This window comes from Rhincodon typus, chromosome 29 (assembly GCF_021869965.1).
Source record: "Rhincodon typus isolate 14 chromosome 29, sRhiTyp1.1, whole genome shotgun sequence".
NCBI classification, from domain to species: domain Eukaryota; kingdom Metazoa; phylum Chordata; class Chondrichthyes; order Orectolobiformes; family Rhincodontidae; genus Rhincodon; species Rhincodon typus.
In genome coordinates, this window is record NC_063360.1 from 35,050,542 (window position 1) to 35,075,063 (window position 24,522).

General features: G+C 43.1%; 1 protein-coding gene across 1 annotated transcript in view; it reads right to left on the bottom strand.

Moving 5' to 3' along the window:
• The window catches only part of LOC109921562 (neurocan core protein-like), a 167,192-nt gene that overhangs the window by 46,656 nt on the left and 96,014 nt on the right, over positions 1–24,522 (bottom strand). Inside the window, exon 7 of the mRNA XM_048613943.1 lies at positions 11,566–13,674. Within this exon, the coding sequence (XP_048469900.1) occupies positions 11,566–13,674 (2,109 nt within the window). The remainder of the gene's footprint in view (positions 1–11,565; positions 13,675–24,522) is intronic.

A 24,522-nucleotide genomic window follows, 5' to 3' on the forward strand; every position in this document is an offset into this window, starting at 1 on the left:
GCTCAAAGGACTTAATGAGCTGAGCGGCATGCCTACAAAATTTCACAGTGATTACAGCATGTACACACAAGGGCTGCAGGAGCAGATGTGTAATGTTACACTGTAGAACTGCTGTTTGTTTAATCAATCTCGCTGAGCTTGTCCAAAGAGTATATTTCTGCCTGAGTTCCATGTTTAACAAGCCCCAGCAGCCATTATAAAAGGTTTCCATAAAACTCACTTACTCTATCTTTAATAAACCTTTGCCGTTCCATTCATAAAGAATACAAAATGATAAATAATGGCACGAAAAGGCAGTGTTTCAACGATTGTTTTCCCCGTGAAAGTTTGCATTCTATTTTGCATTGTTTTACAAGGTGCTAAATATTTGCAGTTGCTGCAGTGGCACTCATCTGGTTAATGAGTCATCAACATGCCATGAATCCCACAGAGAGAAGGGACACCTCAAAAGATTGTGAAGGAGAGGTGGCACTCTGAATGGTACCACATTCTCCTCACTGTTCACATTTATTTCTGCTCATTAAGGGGAGGTTTGGCAGCAAAAGGCGAATGGAATCTACACCCCCACCCCAGCTCCCAGCCTTCTCCTCCCCCATCCCTACACTCGCACTATTTTACATACTGGCACTCGGTGTTTGCGCAGTTACAATGAGCTGAACGTTGCCTTGCTGAGGGAGGATCTCATTGCTCCTGACTCTCACGTTCTCTAGTCAGGGAACACAAAGATAGTTTGTTGTCTGAAAAGCAATCTGTCTCCCAGACCCCTTTCTAATCTCTCTCTCTCCGTTACAATTAATCTTGTCTGGGCAAATGTCCACTTTGGATGAGTGCTGAGGAGCACTGTCACCTCTCATTCATGAAGACTGGGAATGCACACTCCAGAAACAGGCTCATGTAATCAAAGCTGACACTTCCAGTGCTACCTAGAGAGAGCTGCAATGCGGGAGCTGATATCTTTCAGATGAAACTCAAAATCAAACACCTCTTAGATTGATATAAAAGCACCAAAAGGCACTATACAAAGAGGAGTAAGAAGGATCTCCCTGCTGTCCTAGCCTACACTTATCTCTCAACATCTAAACACAAATGATGTGTTTGCGCATAATTACACATTGCTGTTTTGGGGATTTTGCTGTGCACAAATTAGTTAGTGTTTCCTGAATTACCACAGTGGCCACACATCAAAATGGACTTCATTGGCTGAGGTTGTGAAAGGTGTAGTGATTGTAATGAGGTCAGCCAGGTTGGAGCTCCCTGATTGGGTCTGTTAATCTGGTCCAATCAGGGAGCCCTGGCTGACAAGATATAAGCAGGAGTGTCAGAGATTCTGTTCACTCTGACAGTTGGCTCTGAGGGAGCTGGATCAGTGTCAAGGACTCTCCATGTGTAAACAAAGGGTGGCTTGGTGATACGCTACCGGCCTCTGTGGAATTATTTCAAAAGGCACCATCAGAATTGATAAAACCTGGCTAATGCTCAGCTACAGTTTCTGCTCTCAGTCTATCCAAGTTCCAGAAACCTTCTCCTATATGTTCCTCCTCTGGATCCATATTCGCTTTTTGCCAAACCTCACTGTATTGTCTATTTTCACTAATTCATTTCCAGAATCTCGATACAGAACCCCCTCAACTCCTAATCTTCTCATGTTTTTACTTATCCACTCATGACACACTGGTATCTCACCAAGCCTCCACTTATTGCCCTTTTCTAAATACCTTTGACAAGGAATTATGAGCCTCCTCCTTGAATCATTATAGTCCTTTTGATGAAGATAACACAATGTGAGGGAGGAAAACAAGAAAAGACAGGGTATATAAAGGCAAACTATTTCCACTGGTTGGGGATTCTAGAACTAGGGAGCATAATCTGAGAATTATGCTCAGACCATTCAGAAGAGATGTTAGGAAGCACTTCTACATACAAAGATTGGGACTGCTTATTGACGCTAGATCAATCATTAAATTCAAATCTGAGATAGATACATTTTTTTTCAGCAAAGATATTAAGGGATATGGGCCAAAGGCAGGTATATAGTGTTAGGCCACAGATCAGTCATGATCCCAATTGAATGGCAGAACAGGCTTGATGGGTTGAATGGCCAATTCCTGTTCTTATGTTGCTTTGGAGGGAATCCCTGATTTTGATACGATAATGATGGAACAGCAACATATTAGAGTCTGTCAGGGATACCTGAGACTAAATGGAACTAGAGGATGGTAAGGAATGGACATTAATTAAAGGTCAATTGGGTGGGAACCTGGTGCATAAATATGGAGAGCAGGGAATCAGTGTAGTCAGAATGTGTGGTGTGCAAACTAGCAATATTACTCTGACTGGAAAAATGTATGACTGGACTCTGTCTAACCGGCATTTTAACCTTCGATTCTTAACAATGTTTGACTCAGAAGTGAAACCAGGTACAGTGGTGTTCCCATTTAAATGTTGTACTTGTCCTTCTTAAAATCAGAAGAAACAGGAGCAGGAGGAGCTCACTGAGACCTTGTGCCTGTTCTCCCAGTCAGTACTAACATGTCGGACCTGGCTGTGACTATAGTCCCCTTCCCTGCCTGTTCTCTCACATCCCTTAGACTCTCTTCTTTATCACAAATCTGTCTGACTCAGGCTTGAAGAGAATTCCAAACACTCATGGCCCTGAAAGAGAAGTATTTATTCCACGTCTCCATCCTAAATGGAAGAAACCTATTTATAAACTGCTTCCCCTTGTTTTTAAACTTGGCCCCCAGTCATAGATGTCCCTGAAAGCATCTTCTCATCAGGCCACTCAGAATATTATCTGCTTTAATAAGATCATTTCTCATTCCTCAAAACTCCAACCTGCCTTTCCTTATAACACAGCCTCTGCATCCCAGGAATCATCCCAATGAGCCTCTGAACAACTTCTGCTGGAAATATATCCATCCTTAAGTAAGGAGACAAAACCTGTACACAGTACTCCAGGTGTCATGTTACCACTGTCCTCGTACAATTGTAGAAAGAATTCACATACAGGGTGGGGACAGTGGCACGGTGGCTCAGTGGTTAGCCCTACTGCCTCACAGCACTAGGGGCCCAGGTTCAATTCTAGTCTCAGGTGACTGTCTGTGTGGAGTTTTCACATTTTCTCCATGTCTGCATTGGTTTCCACCAGGTGCTCCTGTTTCTTCCCACACTCCAAAGATGTGCAGGTTATGTGGGTTGGCCGTGGGGAATGCAGGGTTACAGGTATAGGATTGGACAGGTGAGTCTGGGTAAGCTGCTCTTCTGAGGGTTGGTGTGGGTTTGATGGACCAAGTGGCCTGCCCCACACTGTAAGGATTCTATACTCCATCCTCTTTACAATAATTTGCCTTCCTAATTATTTGTTCACAGTACGCTAACATTTTGTGATTCAGGTACAAGGACACACAGATTCCTCTGTACCGTAGCATTCTCAATGTCTCTCTACTTAAGTAATACTCTACTTTTCTATTCTTCCTGCCAACCATCCATTATCTCACACCATATTCTGACTGCTATTTTTTGCACGGTTACTGAACCTATCTATAGCCCTTATTTGTAGACTCCTTGTGTCTTTCTAACAATTTGCTTTCCTACCTATCTTTGCATCTTCAGCAAATTAGGCTACAGCTTGGTCTGCTCCTGCATCCAAGTCATTAATATAGATTTTTTTCTAATTAAGGCCCAGTACTAATCCCTGCAGCCCTGAAAATTACCTTTCAATTCAACTCTCTGTATCCTTTTAGTTAGTCAATCTTCTATCCATATTAATGTATCACCCCAGCACAATGAGCTCTTATCTTATACAGTAACTTTGAATGAGGCAACTTCATTGAATTGCCTTTGGAAATCTAAATACACTGCATCTATGAGTTCCCCTTTATTCATGCTATTTGTTACATCCTCAAAGAACTAATAAATTTCCTGTTCACAAAAACATATTGACTCTGTCTGAATGTATTAGGATTTTCTAAATGCCCTGTTGCTATTTCTATAATAACTGGTACTTTCTAGCGATGACTGATGTTAGACTAACTGCTTTCTTGTTTTTTATCTCCCTCCATTCTTAAACAGTGTTGTTATACTTGCAATTTTCCAATTTGATAGGCCCATTACAGAGTTGATGGAATTTTGGAAAATTATAACTAATTCATCTTCTAAAAGAGGTAGCTACTGAGATAATGTTCAGGATGTATCAGGCCCAGAGATTTGTCAGCTTTTAGTTGGAATCATAGAATCCCTCGAGTGCAGATAGAGGCCATTCTGCTCACTGAGTCTGCACTGCACTGACTCTCTGAAAGGTATCCTACCCAGACCCACCTCCTGACCCAAACCCCATACGCCACATTTATCATACAGTCATAAAGTCTTACAGCATGGAAACAGACTTTTCAATCCAACTCATCTGCACAAACTAGACATCTCAGTCTGACCTAGTCCCATTTGCCAGCATTTAGCCCATATTCCTCTAAACCCTTCCCTATTCATTTACCCATCCAGATGCCTTTTAGATATAATAATTGTACCTGCCTCCACCACTTTATCCGGCAGCTTGTTCCTTAAACGCACCACCCTCTGCACAAAAATGTTACCTCTCGGGTCCTTTTTAAAACTCTCCCCTCTCACCTGAAATCTATACCCCCTAGTTTTGGAATCCGCCATGCTAGGAAAAAGAACTTGGCTATTCACCCTATCCATGCCCCTCATGATTTTGTAAACCTTTATAAGGTCACCCCTCAGCCTCCGATGCTCCAGGGCAAAAAAGTCCCAGCCTATTCAGCTTCTCCCTATAACTCAAACCCTCCAGTCCTGGCAATATCCTTGTAAATCTTTTCTGCACTGTCTCTAGGTTTAACAACATCCTATCTTATTGAAGGGCGATCAGAATTGTCCATTATGGTGACTAATCCACCTCACTTCTAATCTGCATATTCCTGGAAACAATGGGGCAAATTTAACATGGCCAATCCACCAAACCTGCACATCTCCATTGATTTTCCAAGCACCTTTTCTCCTGATTGTTTTACTTTCCTTCCTTCCATTTGCTTCTCAATTTATTATGATTGTCAGATATCCTCTATGAGGAATGATATCAAATATTTGTTCAAAATCTCTGCTTTTTTTGCCTTTATTTATTCCCCAGTTTCACACTCTAAGGGTCCAAGGCTTACTTTAGCTAGTCCCTTCCTTTTTATGTACTCAGAGAAGCTTTTACTATGTGTGTGTTTTTTTCAATTCATTCACGGGATGAGGGCATCATTGGCTGGGCCAGCATTTTTTGCCCATCCCTAATTGCCCAGGGGGCAGTTCAGAGTCAACAACATTGCTGTGGGTCTGGAGTCACACGTAGGCGAAGCCAGGTAAGGATGGCAGTTTCCTTCCCTAAAGGACATTAGTGAACTTGATGGGTTTTTCCCAACGATTGACAATGGATTCATGGTCTTCATTAGACTCTTCATTCCAGATGTTTATGGAATCCAAATTCCACCATCTGCTGTGGCGGGATTTGAACTCGATCCCCAGGGTCTCTAGTCCAGCAATAATGGCACTAGGCCATTGCCTCCCCTTGCTGGCTTTCTCTCAAACCCCAATTTCTATCCTTTTCTGTTCATTCTTAACTGGTTTCTAAACTTCCTAACCTTCTGATGTTCATGGGAAGAAAGGAATAAGGGAGGTCAGAGGCAAGGACAGGAAATAGTTTACACAGAGGCCAGCTCTTTTACCCACCATGATTGCCCCCAGTTTGGAACAATTATAAGCCCTCCCCAGGCCAGAAAGCAGATCGAGAAACTAGCCATCTTTCTTGTCCATAATAGAGGCAGGGGACCGAGGAGGAGGTAAGTAGAAGCCTTTAAGTGGCCATTAATTAAGGGACTTAAATGCTGGCGTGTATAGAAAGTCACCCATTTGAGAGCTCTAGTGACGCAGTGGTAGTGTTCCTGCGTCTGAGCCAGGAGGCCTGCGTTCAAGCTCCACCTGCTCAGAGGTGTGTCATAACATGTCTAGACTCCATCCTTGGGTTTCTGAAAATGTCAATTTTACTCTTTTGTATTTGATGCCACAGCACACTGGTTACTGCAATATTTACTCTCCTTTCCTCCGATGCAGTAAGGCAGTGTGAAATATTGTATTCCTGTGTGGTTTCACTGCTCACGGTGCACTGTCTGCTTTCCATTGCAATGCGCAAGGTGGGTGTCCCTATGACATCTCCTTCTTCATGGCAAATTAAGGTGTCAGAGACTGAAATAATTACATTCCTCTTTCATCTACGATAAGACCGTTTTAACTTATTCTTGCTCTGCAAACACTAAACCAATTGTGGCGTGATTGTGTTCGGAGGAGCAGGAAAAAGACTGAGGTTGTCGAAACAAGGACCGCAGCATAAATTTATGTAACGGTTCATAAATGCATTAAAAGCTAACGTCTTTCGTCTCGTTCCCACCGTATCTGCTATCTCTTCTGATTTACATTATAATTGCCTGTATTAATCACAGCTTGACAGCAAGTCTCATAAGGAACCTGTGAGCATTCAATGGACAACAGACTTGAGGGTCATCAACAAAGTGGCATTAAATATCCTGGCCTGCATTGATAGACAGACGGGCTAAACTCAGGGATGAAAGTCCCTTAGAAAGATTGCCCAGAGAATTTCTCTTTGACTGACCTTGGTAAGGGTTCACCACTATTAATCACAGTGTCTTGTTTGAATTGCATGGCAGTCGATTTCTGGCACATTAATTTGTTGAAGGCATTTGAGGCTTTTTTTTTAAATCAAGTAATCTTGGCAAAGGCTGAAGACATAGACCTACAACTGCCTGCCTTTTTTTTAATTCGTTCACGGGATGAGGGTGTCATTGGCTGGGCCAGCATTTGTTGCCCATCCCTAATTGCCCAGAGGGCAGTTGAGAGTCAACCACATTGCTGTGGGTCTGAAGTCACACGTAGGCCAGACCAGTTTCCTTCCCTAAAGGACTTACATAGCACTTTTGCTGTCGTAGGACATCCCAAGATGCTTCACAAGGGTGTTATCGAGCTGAAATACTGAGACTTGTGAAGAGATATTAGAAACAAACACAGAGAACGCTGGAAGAATTCAGCCTGAAGAGATATTAGGACAGGCAACTGGAAGGTTGGTCATAGACACAGGTCTTCAGGAGGGTCTAAAGGAGGAAAGGGGGCAGAGGAGGGTTTTCAGAGCGAGAGTTCAAGCAGCTGAAGGCACAGCCATCAGAAGTGGAGCAGTGAAAATCCAGAATCTGTAAGAGGCCAGAATTGGTGCAGAGGGTGGCATGGTGGCTCAGTGGTTAGCACTGCTGCCTCACAGTGCCAGGGACCCGGGTTCGATTCCTGCCTCGGGCGACTGTCTGTGTGGAGTTTGCACATTCTCTCCCCCGTGTCTGCACGGGTTTCCATCGGGTGCTCCAGTTTCCTCCCACAGTCCAAAGATGTTCAGACTAGGTGGATTGGCTGTGCTAAATTGCCCATAGAGTAGATTAGGTGGGTTAGACGTGGGAAATGCAAGGGTAGGGGGATGGGTCTGGGTGGGATGCTCTGAGGGTCGGTGTGGACCTGTTGGGCTGAAGGGCCTGTTTCCACACTGTAGGGATTCTATGATTCAATGAGATCTTGAAGGGTTATCAGAGAAGGTTAAATTCTGAGAGGTTAAGCTTTGCTGAGAATTACTATAGCACTAATATCCACTAATATTAAATGTGTATATCTAATTAGAACACAAAAACTGGGAGCAGGAGGTGCCAATCTGGCCCCTTGAGTCTACCCTGCCTTTTGATACAATTATGGCTGACCTCATCTCAACCTGTACTCTACATCCTGTCCATTCTCCATAACCCTTAAACCAATTACTAATTAAAAATCTGTCCAGCTCTTCCGTAAATTTACTCAATGTCCCGATATTCGCCACACTTTGGGGTAGTGAATTCGACCTAAAACTATGACCTTTTGTTCTAGATTGCCCACAATGGGAAACATCCTCCCTACATCTACTTTGCCAACTCCTTTAGTATCTTATATACCTCAATTACATCTCCCCTCAGTCTTTTAAACTCCAGACAGTATCAGCTTAAACTGCTCAATCTCTCTTCATGAGACAATCCCCTCATCTGTGGAATCAAACAAGTAAATCTTCTCTGAGCTGCCTCCAATACAATTATGTCCCTCCTCAAGACCAAAACTATTGCAATAATCGAGGTGCAGTATCACTAACGCATTGTACAGTTGCAGCAACACTTCCCCATTTTTATACTCTAATCCCATTATCCGTGAGGAATGAAGTTTGGATATCCCACGGATAACATGAAACCGCGGATAGTGATGGACTGGAAATCCCCTGGCTATCCTAACCAGCCCAAAAGTACCGTGCACTCTGTAGGGAGAATGGGGAGAGAAAAATCACATCCATGGCCAATCTCACACATACACAAATCCATAAATATCAAATCCATTTATAACAAGGACACACCCATGTTGTGTTTTCTTTTTCTCTATTCTCATATGGGATTTGGACATTACTTGCAAGGCCAGTATTTTTTGTCCATTTGCCCATAACTGAATGGATTACTGGGTCTTTTCAGGGCCAAGGTAAAAGTCAGCCCCGTTGCTGTGGTTCTGGAGTCACATGTAGACTAGACCGAGTAAGAACAGCAGATTTCCTTCCCTAAAGGGATATTCATGTACTGGATAGGTTTTCTTTACAGGAATCACCACAGGGTCACGATTAGAGTATATTCATTTAATTCTAGAATCCTTACAGTGTGGAAGCAGTCCATTTGGCCCATCGAGTCCACACTAACTCTTCAAAGAACATACCACCCAGACCCATCCCATCACTCTAAGCCTGCATTTCCCATGACTAATCCATCTAACCTGTACATCTTTGGATGGCAGAAGGAAACCGGAGCACCTGGAGGTGTGATGTGCAGACACCACACAGACAGTAGCCTGAGGCTGAAATTGAACCCAGGTCCCTGGCGCTGTGAGGCAGCAGTGCTAACCAATGTGTTGACCCCTCGTTTGTATTAAATTCAAATGTCACAGTTATGATGGACTGAACGGCCTCTTCCATTGCGATATGGATTAATGAATTTAAATAATGCCAGAGTTCATCTTGGGATAATTGTCAGCGATTTGGGACTACAGTTACGGACCAAGATTTGAGAGTTTCCGAGAGGACAGCACCATTCTGTGTACTGTCAGTGGCGTATAACCAATGAGGGGGTTCACTAGGATAATCCCCGGTATGGAGGGATTGTCATATGAGCAAAGGCTGAACAGGTTGGGACTCTACTCACTGGAGTTTAGAAGAATGAGAGGTGATCTCATTGAAACATCTAGGATTTTTAAGGGGTTTGACAGGGTAAATGTTGAGAGGATGTTTCCCCTCATGATACAGTCCGGGACCAGAAAGTTAGTCTCACAATAAAGGGATGGCAATTTAAAACTGAGCAGAGGAGAAAATTCTTCTCTCATAGGGTTGGGAGTCTTTGGAGCTCAGAGAGCTGTGGGGGCAGAGTCCTTATGTATATTTAAGGCTGAGACAGATAGATTTTTGATCAGTCAGGGAATCAAGGGTTATGGCGAAAGGGCAGGAAAGTGAGCGTGAGGAATGTCAGATTAGCCATGATCCTATTGAAACATGTCCAAGGGGCCAGAATGGCCTAGTCCTGTTCCAATTTCTTAAGGACTTAATGAGGGAACCATAAGGGGCAATACCATTACTGTTTTCAAATCTCAATGGGTTCTCATAGGCCATGAAACCAAATAAGACCATATGGTATAAGAGCAGTATTCGGCCTTTTGGCCCCCATTTAATATGTTCTGCCATTTGATTGTGGCTGATGCATTTCCCAAACCCCATCTCCTGCCTTCTTCCTGTAACTCTTGATCCCCTTACTAATCAAGAACCCATCTCTGTCTTAAATACTCTCAATGACTTGCCCGTACAGCCTTCTGCGGCAATGAGTTCCACAGATTCACCGCCCTCTGGCTGAAGAAATTCCTCCTCGGCTCAGTTCTAAAGGATCATCCCTTCACTCTGAGGCTGTGCCCTCAGGTCTTAGACTCTCCCGCTAGTAGAAACATTTTCTCCACATCCATTCTATCCAGGCCTCTCATTGTTCTGTACATTTCAATCAGATCCCCCCTCATCTTTCTAAACTCCATCAAGCACAGACCCAGAGTACTCAACCACTTCTCACATGACAAACTGTTCATCCCCGAGATCATTCTTGTAGACCTCCTCTGGATGTCAGCACATCCTTTCTTTGATAAGGGACTCCAAACTGCTCACAACATTCCAAATGTGCTCTGACCAGAGCCTTATACAGCCTCAATAACACATCTTTGCTCTTTTATTCTAGCCCTTTCAAAAGGAATGCTAACATTGCACTTGCCTTCTTCATTGCCAACTGAATTTGCATGTTAACCTTGGGACAATCCTGAACTAGGACTAACAAGTCCCTTTGTGCTTCAGATTTCTGAATTTCAGATTTCAGATACATTTAGAAAGTAGTTTACACTCCTATTCTTCCTACCAAAGTGCATAACTTCACACTTTCCCACATTCTGTTCCATCTGCCACTTCTTTGCCTGCTCTCCTAATCTGTCCTATGAGTAAATCAGGAAATACTATAGCAGTGGCATCATTAGCCCAACGTCACAGCATTAAGGTAATTGGAGGAACCTTCTGCTAATCTAGTAATTCTCTTCGACATTTTCGAATCAACCTGTTTGGGCATGTCATTAAACATCTCCAGACTTGAATCCAGACCTTCTGACCCAGAAAGGCTCACAACTACAGTATCACAAGAGCTCTAGGTAATTCTCTTCTATACTCTCTCCATAGCCTCAACATCCTCCCTAAAGCCAGAAGAAAAAGAGTTCTGAGGGTCACTTGACCCAAAGCATTAATTCAGATTTCTCTCTACAGATGCTGCCAGACCTGTTGAGCCTTTCCAGCAATTTCTGCTTCTGTTTCTGATTTACAGCATCTGCAGTTCTTTCAATTTTTTTAGACTTCTCTAATGTGTTGTGATTAGAATTGAATGTGATATTGCAACTGAACTAAAACAACATATTGAATTGTATCGGGTTCGACTCCTTTTCCAAACCATCCCCATTGTAAAGAATCACTGAATTGTTACAGTGCAGAACGAGGCCATTCAGCCCATTGTGCCTGCACTGATTATACCCCCTAGTGCCAATCTCCTGTCTTTTCCCCATATCCCTGCACGCCATTTCTATCCAAAGAGTCATCAATGCCCTTCTCGAAAGCCTCCACCACACTTGCAGGGCTGTGCATGCCAGTACCTTCCACAATTCAGGAAGAACAAACCTCATCTTAATGATACAGAATTCCAACAGAGAAAGTCCTTTCCATCCAATCTTACTGAATGAAATCATAACAGGCCAAACCCTTTCTGTGACCCCTTCTATTTCCACAGAGGTTGTCCAGAAGTGGATACAATATTTTAGCCAGAGCCTGATCTTTGGCCCAGTATTTACATCTGTTGCTAGCAACGGTCAATAATGAATAAGTACATTTGCTCTCACCTGTTATTGGAAAGACCAGTCCTTCATACAAGTCATTGATGCTAATGATGGATGGAGTTACTGCTGAACGGTCCTTCTTTTGCTCCAAGGCAGACTCGGTCAGATCCTCAATCATTTGGTCAGTGGTGACTAACTTCTGCTCTGCTGCCCCCGAGCCATCAGCTTCTTCATATGAAGAAGACATCCGTGTTTCCAAGGATAGAGTTTCTGCATCGTGAGGCACAGACGGAATCGTGTGCTCCATGTTATTGTATACTTCTTTTGCAGGTTCATGATGAGACAAGCTCAGGTTGTGCAGTGGAGTAGAAAACGGAACAGAAGTGAACAGTACAGGACTTTCCGTGGAAGCAGTGTCTTCACCAGCTCTCTCTAGCCTTTCCAATCTCTGTAATTCTTCCTCTCCTAGACCAGTTGTGCCTAAGACAGTGGCCACCGTTGACTGTTCTGCTGTGAGGGCAAATGTTCTTGGAAGCTCCAATTCTGCATGTGAATCTTGAGTAATGGACGTGACTGTAACTGCAAGCATTGCTTCCTCAGTTTCCTTGACAACGTGCATAGCTGACTTGGCTGTTGGACTGAGGCCAGATACTCCAGTGCCTTCTTTTCTGTCAACTGTTCCTGTTACACTTGTCAACGCAATCTCCGTATTCCTGACAACATTTGACGTTGTTGAGTGTAATGGTCCCTGTCCTAACTCAATAGATGTATTAGCAAACATTGAACTGCCTGAAGCTAATGTTACTGCTTTTGACTGGTCTCTGTGGGCCTTGGGAGATTTTTCAATTTTATTCTGCGGCTTCTCTCCATGTAACAATAATCCAATTTCTGAGGCACCCGTCACTGTTATAATATCTTCTCTTTCTATTTCAGACAGTTTATTCATTGTTTGCTGAATCTCATCTGAAGCTATCAGTTTCTTTGTAGGTGGTTGACTGTTTGTTTCATTTTCATCTGTTGTATTCACTACAGAAGGCTGAACAGTGCTTGGATTTTGTTTGCCAAGGGGCTGACTTCCATCCAACCCATTTAGGGATTCTTTGTCTCTCCCTGGCGTTATTGAATATGTCTGCCCTGTTTCTTCTGTCAGATGTTCTTCGCTGCCTTTTGACGTTGAGGTATCAGTGAGTGCTGTGGAATGCAGAGTGGGCTGTGTAAAATCTTTAAAGTGCCCCTCAAAAGCCAATGTCGTCTCTTGGAGCTCCTCCTCAGACTCTTTGAGATGTTCTGGCACACTGTCTGCCAAAGACCCTCTTTCGTCTGTATCGATCTCACGTCCAGATACAAGTCCTGAATGACTTTTGGCAGCATCCAAACCGATCTGGTGCTGGTTTAGGAAACTTGTTTCTCCATCACCACTTCCTCCCAGGTCACGAGCTGCCAAGGTGCTAGATCCCACTTGAATGAGGCTTGTATACCCTGTCGAGGGCCTCACTGGAACGGAGGTATGCTCAGAGAATTCTCTACCAGGGTGACCTGTGACACTGTGAGGCTGTATGTCCCTCATCCCATGTGTAACATTTACCACAGCCATCGTCTTCTCTCCCTCATGTACGTCTGTAGTTCTGTTCTCGCCAGGAGGAATTGTGTTCTTGCTGACATTTGGAAACAGCAATGAAACAAGTTTGGATTGTGGAGCCTGCTCTTTCCATGCCTCATTGCTAATGTTTGAAGATTGAGAATTATTTCCTTCCTGGTGTTGACCGTAGTCCCCCAATTTCCTAATAAGTTCTGTGTGCTTAGTCACTGCTGAAAGATATTCTCTATCATCTTTGGGAGCAACATCACCAGATGCTTCAGTGACCAGTTCTAAGTAAGTTCTACCTATAGTGTTGGTGCTTGAATTATCTCTCACTGTGGAGATGTTTCTGGAATTTTCTCTCTCTTGGGGTGAAGAAAGGTTCTCTTCATTTCTGATGGTGGTTATTTCAGTTGCTTCTGTCGAAGATGATTTCTCAGTTTTGTGACTTTGTCTCTCTGGCAGCCAAAGCTTCTCATTAGCCCTTTTGAACTTTGTACCATCCTGTTCATTCCCAGTGAGTGGTGTGATGACTTGCTCCTGATCCTTCTCATTGGTGAGGTGGGCTGTGGAATTTTCTCTTCTTGGTTGTCCTGTAGGTCAGAAACATGAACCAATGTTAGCTTGAAACTGACCCACACAAGAATCAAACTTCAAAATGTAAATTCCATAAAAATTGGGTACTTTCACCAACAGAATCTCCCAATCCACAATCTCTACCACAGGAGAATCAACTGCATGGGAATACCATTGACTCCGTGTTCGCCTCCAAATCATACACTAACCCAGCTAAATCATGTTTTTTTTTATTACTTGTTGATGGCATGAGAACTAGGCTGGCATTATTTACCCTTGGAGATGAGCTGCCTTCTTGAACCCCCACAGTTCATGAGGTATATGTATACCCACAGTGCTGTCGGGAAGGGAGTTCCAGGATTTTCAACCAGCAACTTTGAAGGAACACCAATATATTTCCAAGACAGGATGGTGAGTGGCTTGGAGGGGAACGTGCAGGTGAAAGTGTTCCCATCTATCTGCTGCTCTTGTCCTTTTAGATGGTAGAATGCAGTGGGTTTCAAAAGTGCTGTCAAGGGAGCCTTGGTGAGTTTTTACAATAGAATTATATCAAGCATTCTTGTCAGTGGGCCTAGAATTTGGAGGTCCCTTACTTCACAGCATTGTAAAACAACTGTCAGTACAACTGCAACAATTTAAGAATGTGACTCACCTCCACCTTCATCACAATGGCTTTGTCCTAGTTGAGACTTGTTCATTCATTCTGCAAGCTTACTCATGATTGGTGTGATGCCAACTCCCCTATCTGGAATTCAGACCTTGGCTAACTCCAGACTGAGCTGGAGCTGGAATCACTAGAGGAGTGATCTCACAGCCTTCAGTTCAACACCACATGAAGTGTGGATCCAATCAAATGGGTTTTACAAATTTCTTCAAGGTGTATGTTGGGTTCAGTGGCAACTATGCGAACCAACCTGAACGCGCTGTAAGTATTTAAGGAGAGGAGATTCCAATTTCACAACCCTTGAAATGTTGACATGGATACACAGAAAACAGGAGCTGAAGTGGACCATTCGGCCCTTCAAGCTTGCTCCACCATTCAGCATGATCACAGATGATCATTCAACTCAGTCCCCTGTTCCTGCTTTCTCCCCATGTCCTTTGATCCCTTTAGCTGTATGAACCACATCGAACACCTATTCAATATGTTGGCTACAACCACTTTCTGGGTAAGGAGCCAGTGTCAGTGTGAAAGTGAGACATAAAGATTAGAAAGCTGTTAACCGTGGTTCTCCAGATGACAGACACTGAGATGACAGACCTCTATTGACAACAACGACACTATGAACAAATGAACAAGAAACAAGAGTAGGCCACTCAGCCCTTTGAACCTATTTCACTTTTTAATAAGATCATGGCTGATCTGACTTTCACCTTAGCCCTATATTCCGGTATATCCCCAATAATCATTCATCCCCACGGTCATCAAGAATCTATCTCCCTCAGCCTTAAAAATAACGAAAGATTTTGCATCCACAGCCTTTTGAGGAAGGGAATTCTAAAGATTCACATCCTTCTGAGAGAAAAACTATCCTCAACTCTGTCTTAAATGGGAGCTCCCTTATTTTTAAACTATGACCCGAAGTTCTAGATTCACCCACAAGAAGGAACACCCTTTCAACATCTACCCAATCTAAAATAACTGCACAGATGCCGGTATCCTATCACCAAGTCACCTTTTATTTACATGTGCATAGCAAGTAGGCTCTGACCAGCCAGCTCAAAACCAGCCCCGAGACTGAGGAGACCTTCTGAATCTCTTATTTACATCTGTCAGCCAGGGCTCCCTGATTAGCCCAGGTTAACAACCCCAAAGAAGAATCTCAAAGTCAATGAGATCCACCTGGCCATGGTTCCAATGACTACACAGTCAAATCCCCTCAGGAGCTGAGGGAAGTATGCCCAGTTTAGGAAAAAGAGCTGCCAACCCTCCAGGATGGTCTTGGACTCTCCACAAATCAAAAAATAATTTTCTCAGGAGCTGCTGCAAGCAAATCTAGAAACAGACATTATATTCTTTAAAAAAAAAAGACAATAATAAAAGCAGAGAATAAATTAAAAATTATATTATTTTTCCATTTACGGCAGACCCTTTAATTGATTCATTGATGGGGAGGAGGACTCATTTGGGTTGGAAGATGATTCGGTAAACTCTCCAGGAATATGTCCAACCAGACTTGGCAACCAGATTGAGATCAGAATGCTTGGCATACGCCAGGGTGTAATTACTGGTACATTTCTGGGCAGCTATCACTTAGAATTGTGCACATACCAGGATAGCCATTATGAGTTTTATTTCCCATCTAGCTCATTAAGCAAGCAATATATCTAGAACTGAAGTTGTTTTAATAATTTAATAAAACCCAACCTCACATGAAGAATGACTGACCACTAAGTTTAATATAACATAACAACTCTATCCAGCTTTGACTATTCAGGGATGTCTCCAAAGCACTGTATGAAACATTGTGGTATATCATTCCAATTCTCACAGTTAGGGGGTTATTTTAAGCCTTTCCTTCTGATAGCAAGCAGATGGGAGAGATGTTAAAATCACCAGGGAGTTACTTATCACCCCCTACCCTTTCCGCAGAGTTCACTTTTAACTTAGCGTCCAGGCAACAAACCAAACAGGCTAAATCAGCAGGATCCTACAGACCAGGCCTCATTGGCATTGTCAGGCTTTTTTTTCTCAGGCCTTTACTCGTAACTCAACCACAGGCCATCAAAATGAGGTTCACAGGAGAAATGGGTATACTTTCACATTTTTAAAAATTAATTCCTTATCTTGTAGGGTCTGGGACAGCAGGAGTCATCCTCAGGCCTCACTAGGAAAGTTTAGGCTCTCATAATTCCTGGACCCTTCACCTTTCCAAATGGGAGCCCCTCACCACAATTTTACCCAAAGATTCCATTCTTCAGTCTCTGTCAATGCTGAGTTCCTGCCAATAACACTCCCTTTCCACCAGCCAAATGGCTGCCACTACCTTCTGGTTGGGAATATTTTGAGGACCCAGGCAATGAGGAGTAATTCCTGCCGAGGTCAGGAGGCTTTGCTAGTCAACCTGGCCAATTCCCACAAAGAGTTAAATTCAGGTTTTGGACCCTGAGCTGAATTTTTCCATTGTTAATTTCTTTTTTTGGGTGTAAAAACACCCATCAAACACAAGGACTGGAGAAATAGCAATTTGAAGGTAAGATAAATACAGATAATATTCACAGGGAGATTATGTACGGTACATCTGATCCCTGTCACTGCTGCTTCAGATAGCTCTCAAGACATGGTACTGATACATTACATCCTGTCAATGTAGATGTTGATGGACAATAGTTTAAGACACAACCTTTTAAAGGTGTATATACAGCATGTCACCAGACCCATCACCATGACCATCTATTTCCACCTTCCTTAGTCACTCATCACCACCTCCCGCTGCTGCTGTAAGCCTCGTTTAAATCTGTGTTACCTCTAGAATCATAGATTCCTTACAGTGTGGAAGCAGGCTATTCAGCCCATTGAGTCCACACTGACCCTCCAAAGAGCATCCTAAGAGCACCCCCTACCCTTTCCCAGGAACCCTACATGTCTCATGGCTAATTCACCCAGCCTGCGCATCTGTGGACTGTGGGAGAAAACAAGCACCCAGGAGAAACCCACACAGACACGGGGAGAATATGCAAACTCCACACAGACAGTCACCCGAGGCTGGAATCAAACCCAGGTCCTTGGTGCTGTGAGGCAGCAGTGCTAACCACTGTGCCACCATGCTGCCCTACACTAGACATGACTAGATTCCAGAAAGCTCCTTCCTGGTCAGGCTCCCTTATACCACCCTCAACAAACTTAAGATCATCCAAAACTCTCCTGTCCTTATCCTAACTCAAATCAAATCACTTTCAACCACCAATCCCGTGGTCCCTGTTCTAGATCGTCTTCTGGTTCTCGATTTTGAAAATCTCATCCTTGTTTTCAAATCATTCCATGAGCTTGTTCCTCCCTAGCTCCGGAATCTCCTCCGGCACCACAGCTCTCTTCCCACCCAGGTCCCCTGTGCAGCCCAAATTTTCATTGCCCTACCATTCACTGGTGGTACCTTCAGGTGCCTGGACCCCAGGCCCTGAAATTCCCACTGAGATCAGCTGCTTAGCCTCTGTTTTCTGCTTTAAAATGCCCCTCAATAGTTTCATCTCTAAGCCATTATGGAGTCATCTGTCCTGATAGCTCTTGATATGTTTTGCTGTCAAATTTGTTGCTGGATAATGATGCTATGGAGCACCTCAGGATGTGTTACCACATTAAGGGAATACAGTATATTGATATCCATCTTGCTAAACAAGAATTCCTGCTGATTTAGATATTCTATAATTGCTGCAAAAATAAAACGTAGGCATCCGCCAGTGATAGCTTGGATTCTGAACAAAGTTTACTTCTTCCCCTATCGATGGGAATAGGTTTTGTACAATAATGAGGTTGCTTTCCCTTTAGTAAGTTCACCCGTACTGTTCAATTGGACAACATAACTGTACAAAAGTGAAGCCACTGATGAGATTTGTGCTCAGAGTTGAAGGGATGGGAAGTTAATTAAGTCCCATAGGATCAACTTTGTTTTTTAAGCTGGTGAACTGAAAGTTCTTTGTGAATCACATGAGTTGCTAAGGGATTGTAACAGTGGCTTTTATAATTGCACACGGACAGATCAATGTGGGAACTGTGGTTAGTGATAGCCTTGTACAAATCTGAAACACCCTCACATCAAGTTCTGTGCTCTGTTATTTTAGTGCAGATGGTTTAAGCAACTGCTGATGATGCCCTAAATTAAAATGACATTCAGGCAAATGTTTTGCCAGCAAGTACAGAAAGAAAACACAATGCATTCATATAGTTATTTTCCATGACCTCAGGATGTCCCAATGAGTATTACAGTCAATGTAATACTTTCAGAATCATAAAAACTGAAAGAACTGCGGATGCTGTAAATCAGGAACAAAAACAAATTTGCTGGAAAAGCTCAGCAGATCTGGCAGCATTTGTGAAGGAAAAAAAACAGCCTTAATGCTTCGGGTCCGGTGACCCTTCCTCAGAACCGTACGCATTGTCCTAGTGGGACATGTTAGTCCCATTTGAGCACAGCAAGCTCCCACAAACGGCGATGTGATAGTGACCAGATCATCTGTTTAATTGATGGTCACTGAGAGGCAAATGAAAACTAAGGAGAATTTCACCTTTTTAAAAATTTGTTTAAGAGATTTAGGCACCGCTGGTTAGGCCAGCACCATTACCCATCCATAACTGCCCTAGGAAGGTGGTGGCAGTGGTATTTTTCTGATGACCACACCTGGTAACTTGTTGTATTTGCCACCTCTACCAGGATCTGGTAATGGGTAAGGGTTGTTTGAGGTAGTTTGCTGTGACCAATCTTCCCTTGCCTTTTGCTTTATCTCAAGTCTATCCAAAGTTGAGTGGTAGAGCATCTACATAAGAAACACGGCTCTTAGATTACAAGACAGTTTATCATATGATAGCGAAAGGTAAAACTATATTTGGTCATGTGTAGGTACTAGGACCTTAGGGAGCTGGTATAAATACATCTGCTCTCTCCAAAAGCGATGTCCAATCCTCTGGAGATATTTTAAAGAATGTGAAATTCACCTCAGTCTTCATTTGTCCCCAACAGATTGGGGATGATATCAGTAGAATGGGTGGGGCTCATGTAACAAGACCATTAACTTGTGCATGTTCCCTCCAGCTTTCTTTCCCCATAGTTAACCCATTATACAATGTATATTACACTACATGTTCTGTTCTGATCAGAGGAAGGGTCACTCAACCTGAAATGTTAACTCTAATTTCTCTCCACAGATGCTGCCAGACCTGCTGAGTTCTTCCAGCAATTTATATTTTTGTCTCTTATTTTCCGCATCTGCAGTTCTTTTGGTATTTATTTAGCACTCCATTCTTACTCGGAAGAATGGTAGATCTCTTGCAGGCGGTCTATTAACCCGCATTCTGATCTGTGGATCCTATCTCCACTGGAGGATCTTGGATATCTCAGATATCTTTCACAAATAACATTGCTCTTTGTCGGCATTGTTGCTGGGTCCATTACCTCAGTTGGAGGACCTTAATTTCCCGAACTTCCTCCCAAAAAGACAGCTCCTCGGTCGAAATTTAGAAAAAACATTTCTTCCTACGGTACCTAGATCTCTGGATGAAACAATCACATTCCAATTGGAAGAGGTAACCTTTGTTTTGCAGTATCCTGGATGCTTAGACCAGATAGTTTCTACTTCCTAACTTTGACCTTTATCTGTGAATGTTGGCCTGGCTCCTAGGGTGTCATTTTCACCTCATGACTCCTGAGTTGTTAGTGAGACTGGATGTCTTCAGTCGTCCAGTGTGTTTTTATTTTGACTGATGAAATAAACTTTTTCAGGCTGTCAGTGATGTCCCTGAAAGATCGCTGCTCACTCAACATTATCTCTGGCACTGGTATTGGCTGTTCAGTTGCTTGGAGATAATGAATTAAAGAGCGCTGAATTAGTTCATGTGGGTTGCACTGCTCCTTCTAGTTCTCAGTGTTTGCTTCATCTCACAGGGATTGCTTCTGCTCTGCCTTCAGTGATGGCAGGCCTATTTTCTAGTCTCAATGGTGCTGTATAATTACTGATTTCGCAATGGGGAAGCTTTTGAAATCCCCGGCCACCACACTGCTAACTGAGCCCTGGCAGAACACCTGGCAATGTCTAAGTGCCCCTGGTGTATCTTTTCCAAATGTCTTTCCTGAAGAGAAACAGGGATACTCTCTCTGTTATAAATTAAATGGCTTTTGTCTAACATTACGAAATTGTGGTTGTGCAACACTGCTGCTGCTAAAATGATGTGACCTCGCTGGATTTCTGGCCTGGCCGTCTTTCAATATCATACTGTGTGGGTCTCTCTTTTGTCTTTGTTAAATGTGGTTGAGCCTCTTTTGGTTTGCTGGCCACTCTCTCTTCTTGGACATGTGAAACCATTTTCATGCCATTGAGGATAGTCTCAACAGATTCCTTCTTTTTGTTCTGTTTCCCATAATGACTGTAGGAATCTGGCTGACAACTATTTGTTCCTGGGCCAGTTCATAGAACCACACAGTACAAACGAGGCCGTTTGGCCTATCAAGTCTGTACTGCCAAAGGTACACTAAATCTACGCTGGCCCCACCTTCCAGCACTTGGTCCATAGTCTTCAATGTTATGACATTTCAACTGCTCATCCAAGTACTTTCTAAAGGTTGTGAGGTTTCCCACCTCAACTCCCCACGCAGGCAGTGCACCTCTGGGTGAAACGATTTTTAGAGTCAGAGAGCGATATTGCATGGAAACAAACCCTTCAGTCAACCAGTCCATGCCATAACCCCAAACTAAACTAGTCCCTCCTGCGGCTGGCCCATATCCCTCCAAACGTTTCCTAACCATGTACTTATCCAAATGTTTTTAAAATGTTGTACTTGTATCTGCATTCGCCGCTTCCTCTGAATGTTCATTCCACACACAAACCACTCTTTGTGTAAAAAGGTTGCCCCTCATGTCCTTTTTAAATATTTCTCCTCTCACCTTAAAAATATAGCCCGTAGTCTTGAAATCCCCCACCATAGGAAAAGACATCCGCCATTCACCTTATCTATGCCCTGCATGATTTTAAGACCCTCTATAAGTTCACCCCTCAACCTCCTATGCTCCAGTGGAAGATGTCCCAGCCTATCCTTCCTCTTCATATAACTCAAACCCTCCATTCCCGACAACAACCTGGTAACTCTCTTCTGAACACTCAGCTTAATAATATCCTTCCTATAACATGGTGACCAAAATTGGACACAGTACTCAAGAAGAGGCCTCAACAACATCCTGTACTACCTCAACATTACTTCCCAACTCCTATACTCAAAGGAGTGAGCAATGAAGGCAAGTATGCAAAATGCCTTCTTAACCACCCTGTGTACATGTGACATAAACTTCAAATATTTTTGTAACTGAACCCCCAGATCTGTCTGTTCTAAAACACTACCCAAGGTCCTATTTTTAATTGTATAAGTCCTGCCCTAGTTTGTTTTATCAAAATGCAAAAACTCGCATTTATCTAAATTAAACTTCATCTGCCACTCCTTGGCCATTTATATAAATGATAAACAAAAGTGGACCCAGCACCGATCCCTGTGGAATACCTCTGGTCACAGGCCTCCAGTCCAAAAAACAACCCTCCAGCACAACCCTCCATCTCCTGCTGTGAAGTCAATTTTGTATCCGCTTGGCAAGTTCACCCTGAATCCCATGTGATCTAACTTTACTGATTAGACTACCATGCGGAATCTTGATGAAGGCTTTACTAAAATCCAAGTAAACAACGTCTGCCACTCTGCCCTCATCAATCTTTTTAGTTACTTTCTCAAAAAACTCAATCAACTTTGTGAGACATGATTTCCCTCGCACAAAACCATGCTGATGATCCCTAATCATTCCTTGCCTCCCAAAATGCATGCAAATCTTATCACTTCCAACAACTCACCCAACACCGAAGTCAGACTCACAGGTCGATAGCTCCCAGGTTTATTTTTATAACACGTCTCAAACAAAGGCACAACATTAGCCACTCTCCCAGTCATCCAGCACCTCATCTGTAATTACACATGATGCAAATATTTCTGAAAGGTGGCCCACAATTTTCTCCCTACCTTCCCACAATACCCTAGGATACACTAGGTCAGGTATTTCCCTGCATTTTCTAGCCTCCATTTCTTTCTCCACAGTCAAAACTGATGTGAAATATTAATTTATTATCTCTCCCATCTCATGAGGTTCAACACAAACACCACCATTTTGATTTATAGGGCCTTAGTCTTTCTCTGTAGTTACTGTCTTACTCTTAATGTACTAGCAGAATCTCTTTGGATTATCCTTAACGTTATTTGCCAAAGCTATCTCATATCCCCTCTTTGCCTTCCTGATTTCCCTCTGTACTCTTTATACTGTTCAAGAGATTCATTTGAACCCAGTTGTCCATATCTAATATATGATTCTTTTTCATTTTTGACCAGAACTTCAATAACTTTATTCATCAATTGTTCCATAATCCTACCAGCCTTACCTTTGACTCTGACAGGAACGTAAATACCCTCTAAACCTGCTGCCTTTCACCTTAAAATTATGCCCCCTTATTATTGAACCTTCAACTAAGGCAAACTACTGTTTTTCATTCACCCTGCCCCTCATAATTTTGTGCACCTCTACCAGGACCCCCCTCAACCTTCTCTCCTCCAAAGAAAACAACCTGAGCTTATCCAACTTCTCTTCATCGCTAAAGTTGTCCACTCTAGACAACACCCTTATCACTCTCCTCTGCATTTCCTCCAGTCCAATCAAATCCTTCCTATGGTGTGGAGACCAAAATTGCACACAGTACTTCAGATTTGCCTAACCAAAGGTCCTGTACACTCCAGCATAACCTCTCTGCTCTTATAATCTATGCCTCAATTGATAAAAGCAAGTGTACCATAAGCCTGCTTAACTACCCTGTCCTGCCTCCTTCGGGAGTCTGTGGACAAGCATCCCAAAATCTCTCTATTCCTCCGAGTTTCCTAGTGTCCTGCCATTAATTGGCTGCTCCTTTGTTCTTTGAGAGGGAATCGAACTCCTTTCGCTCTCCAAAGGAATTTGAAATTGTGACATGCCTAGAGTAGACACAATCATTTTCAACTGTCTGACACTCCTTGAACCGTAGTGTAACTTATAGTATTTTTAGGCTTTTAACAGTTACTCCAACATAACCTCAGCTCTGGTAGGTTGTAACATTTGTTTCTTCAGCCATGGTAACTTGTCCGTAGCCCAGCAATGAAGCTTACATTTAGCAGGAGCAAATTCCTGCAGCCGCTGGAGTCTGTACTGAAAACAAAAAATGCTGGAGATCACCGCAGCTCAGGCAGCATCCATGGAGAGAGAGCAGCCTAATGTTTCAAGTCCAGATGACTCTTCATCAGAGCTGATAAAGAGTCATCTAACCTCAAAATGTTGGCCTGCTTTCTCTCCATGGATGCTGCCTGACCCGCTGGGATCTTCATCATTTTTTTTGTTTTCAGCTCAACTTTAACAGAATGTCCAGTAACACTGTCAAATTCTGCAAAACCCGAATCATTGGGACAAACTATTTTCCTTAAGAATGCTCCTGAAGAAGACTGCTGTACCCCCTTGGGCTGTATGGTATTGTCAAGAACCATTGCTTTATACAAGAGTGGTGAGCTACCTTCCTGAACAGCTACAATCCAGACACGGTGGGTACACCGAGAGTGCTGTGAGATAGGGAGATCCAGGATTTTGTTTCAGTGGCAGTGAAGCAAGGGCAATATAGTTCCAAGTCACAACAGTGAGTGATTTGGAGGAGAAATTTGCAGATGGTGACATTCCCACTCATCTCCTGCCTTTGTCCTTCTCGTTGGCAAAGGTCATAGGCTTGAAATGTGCTGTCTCAGGAGGCACGGTGAATTGCTGCAGTTCACTGAGAAAGGGATAAGAAATCGCTCAGAATTAGAGATCCACATGACAAGAGAGAAAGACAAGATAATGGAAATTTGGATTGGTAAAAAGATTGTGCTGGAGAAATTGATGGGGCTGAAAGTTGACAAATCCCTGGGACCTGAAGTGTTGAAGGAAGTGGCTATAGAGATAGTCAATGCATTGTTGACTACCTTCCAAAATTCCATAGAGTTTGGAATGATTTCTGCTGATTTGAAACTGCAAATGCCACCCACACAATTTAAGAAATAAATGAGAGGAAACAGAGAATTACAGACCCATTGGCCTTATACCACTCAAAGGAAAAATGCCAGAATCTATCA